The 2,582-nt window shown below is 44.5% G+C and overlaps 1 protein-coding gene across 1 annotated transcript; it reads right to left on the bottom strand.

Annotated features, from left to right (window-relative positions):
• Positions 1-694: 694 nt before the first annotated feature.
• Positions 695-1,651, bottom strand: LOC118836598 (olfactory receptor 52J3-like). Its single transcript, XM_036743841.1, has one exon. The coding sequence runs from the start codon at positions 1,649-1,651 to the stop codon at positions 695-697; it is 957 nt and encodes a 318-aa protein (XP_036599736.1).
• Positions 1,652-2,582: the final 931 nt, after the last annotated feature.

Here is a 2,582-nt window from a genome sequence, read left to right on the forward strand (position 1 = left end):
AGGCAGCTAGGTGGCACCAGGCCTGGAGTTAGGGAGACGAGTTCAAATTTGACCTCAGACGCTTATTAGCTGTGTGACACTGCGTGAATCACTTAACCTCTGTTTGCCTCTGTTTCCTCATCTGTAAAATGGGGTGATAATAGCACCTTACCTCCTAAGCTTGTTTGGAGGCAGCTAGGTGGCTCAGCACATACAGCATTGGGCCTGAAGTGAGGAAGAGCCGAGTTCAAATTTGACTTACTAGCTGTGTGACCCTGGGCAAGTCACTTAACTTCTGTTTGCCTTAATCCACTATAAAATGAAGTGGTGAACCACTCCAGCATCATTGCCAAGAAAACCCCATGGACAATATTGTCCATGGGGTCATGAAGAGTCATACATGACTGAACAACTGAACAACCACTACAACCTAGGATTGTTGTGAAGATTACATGAGATAATATTTGTAAAATGCTTAGCACAGTTCCTCAAACATAGTAAGCACTTTATAAATATTGGCAATAAGTAGTACTTGTAGTAGACCATTAGAAGGCTAAGAAAGGCCATTGAGGCCTGCAGAGCCATGGGTGTTTAACTGTGCTTGTCTATCACTTAGCCACTCAAGCTGGAAACAAGAACCAAGTGCTCTACCAGGGGGCCTAGCCTATGTCAGAGACTAGTGCACATGTACCCTGCAGGACACTCTTCCTGGGCTTTAAGAAGTTTCTAGCATCTGTTTGCCAGTGAAGGCCTGGAATACTCGCTTCCGGATCTGCTTAGTTCTCACACCATAGATGACAGGGTTGAGTGCTGGTGGAATAATCATATAGAGGTTGGCAATAAGAATATGAACATACGGGGGTATGCGGTGACCAAATCGGTGAGTGAGGAAGGAGAATAAAGCAGGTATGTAGAAGACACACATAACTCCTACGTGTGAACCACAGGTGTTCAGTGCCTTGAGTCGGGCATCATGGGAAGGAAGGCGAAAGACTGCATGGATAATATAGGCATAGGAAACACCAATAAGGATGAGAGCCAAGACAAGAAAGGAAGCATCAAAGAGGCCATAGATGGCATTAACATGAATGTTGGCACAAGCCAGCTTAATAATACCCATATGTTCACAATAAGAATGTGCAATGACATGAGATTGGCAGAAGGGCAGGTGGTAGGCCAGGGTCATGATAGGTATCATGAGCAAGATAGGGAGCAACACAATAACCACCCCAAAGCCAGTCAACACTTGGTCTGTCAAGATAGTTGTATAGCGAAGAGGCGTGCAGATGGCCACATAGCGATCAAAGGCCATGCCAAATAGGACACCTGATTCCATGCCAGTGAAGCTGTGGATGAAGAACATTTGGGCCATACAGGCTCCAAAGCTGATCTCATGGGCCCCAAACCAGAAGATGCCAAGCATGCGGGGCACAGAGGTTGTTGAGAGTGCCAGGTCAATTGTGGAGAGGAGGGCCAGGAAATAGAACATAGGATTGTGGAGTGTCTGTTCAGCCCATATCACTAATAAGATGGTGACATTGCCCAAAATTGCCACAAGGTAGAAAGAGCAGAAGGGTAAAGACAACCAGGCATGTATATCCTCCAGCCCAGGAATGCCCAGCAGAATGAAGGTGTTTGGGTGGAAAATAGTGGCATTAAGTTGTGACCACATCCTGCCATAGACTGAAAGGCCAGAAGAAATGATCCCTCTTTGGAAAAAAGAGAAAAAAAAAACCAATAAAGATTGCTGCATAATGGTTAGCCAAAGCATTATCACAAAGAAGGTATTTCTTTGTTTCCAGTTCCTTTCCTACCTTTCCATTCTTCTTATGCCTTACCCACCACATACTCTATGACTCACTGACACTGCCTTCCTTGGTGTTCCTTACACATGACACTTCATCTCTCAACCCAGTGCATTTTCACTGGCTGACCTCCAGTGCCTGGAATGTTCTCTCTCCTTTTCTCTGCCTCCTGGCTTACCTGGTTTCCTGCAGGTTCAAGATAAAATGCTTACTTCTACAAGAAGGCTTTCCTGATCTCCCTCAATTCTAGTTCCTACCTTCTAGTGATTATCTCTAATTTATCCTGGATATACACTGTTCCCTTCCACACCATAGGGGTTAGAGGCATGGCACCCCCACAATCTGGAAAATCCATGTAAAATTATTTGACTCTCCTTTTGTACCATAGAAAAAGGTGATTTTTCCCCCTTATGGGATGCTTTGCAGTACGTTAGTGTAAAATTTTGGTTAAATGTTTGGTTATAGGCTCTGTGTCACCTGCTGGCCTTTGCTGGTCATCTGCGGCTTCTACAAAACTCCCCAAAAGTTCCCATTTAATTTCTTAGGCGTACCCTCAATATAGAAACAATCCTGTGGGGCAGCTGCTATTGTCGTTCCTATTTCACAGATGAGGAAATTGAGGCCCAAAGACTGGTTAAGTGATTTTTCATTGGGTAAGTCACAATGCAGAAAAGACAACTGTAGTCTGTTTGTAGCAATGTCTATTTGTACAATGTTTATATATTGTCTCTCCTGTTAGAACGTAAGCTCCTTGAGAGCAGGAACTGCCTTTGGCCTGTCTTTGTATCCTCAGTACCT

This window comes from Trichosurus vulpecula, chromosome 2, assembly GCF_011100635.1.
Source record: "Trichosurus vulpecula isolate mTriVul1 chromosome 2, mTriVul1.pri, whole genome shotgun sequence".
Lineage (NCBI taxonomy): Eukaryota > Metazoa > Chordata > Mammalia > Diprotodontia > Phalangeridae > Trichosurus > Trichosurus vulpecula.

Excerpts from the sequence above, each read along its gene's own strand:
- LOC118836598 (XM_036743841.1), bottom strand. The coding sequence starts at position 1,651 with ATGTGGTCACAACTTAATGCCACTATTTTCCACCCAAACACCTTCATT.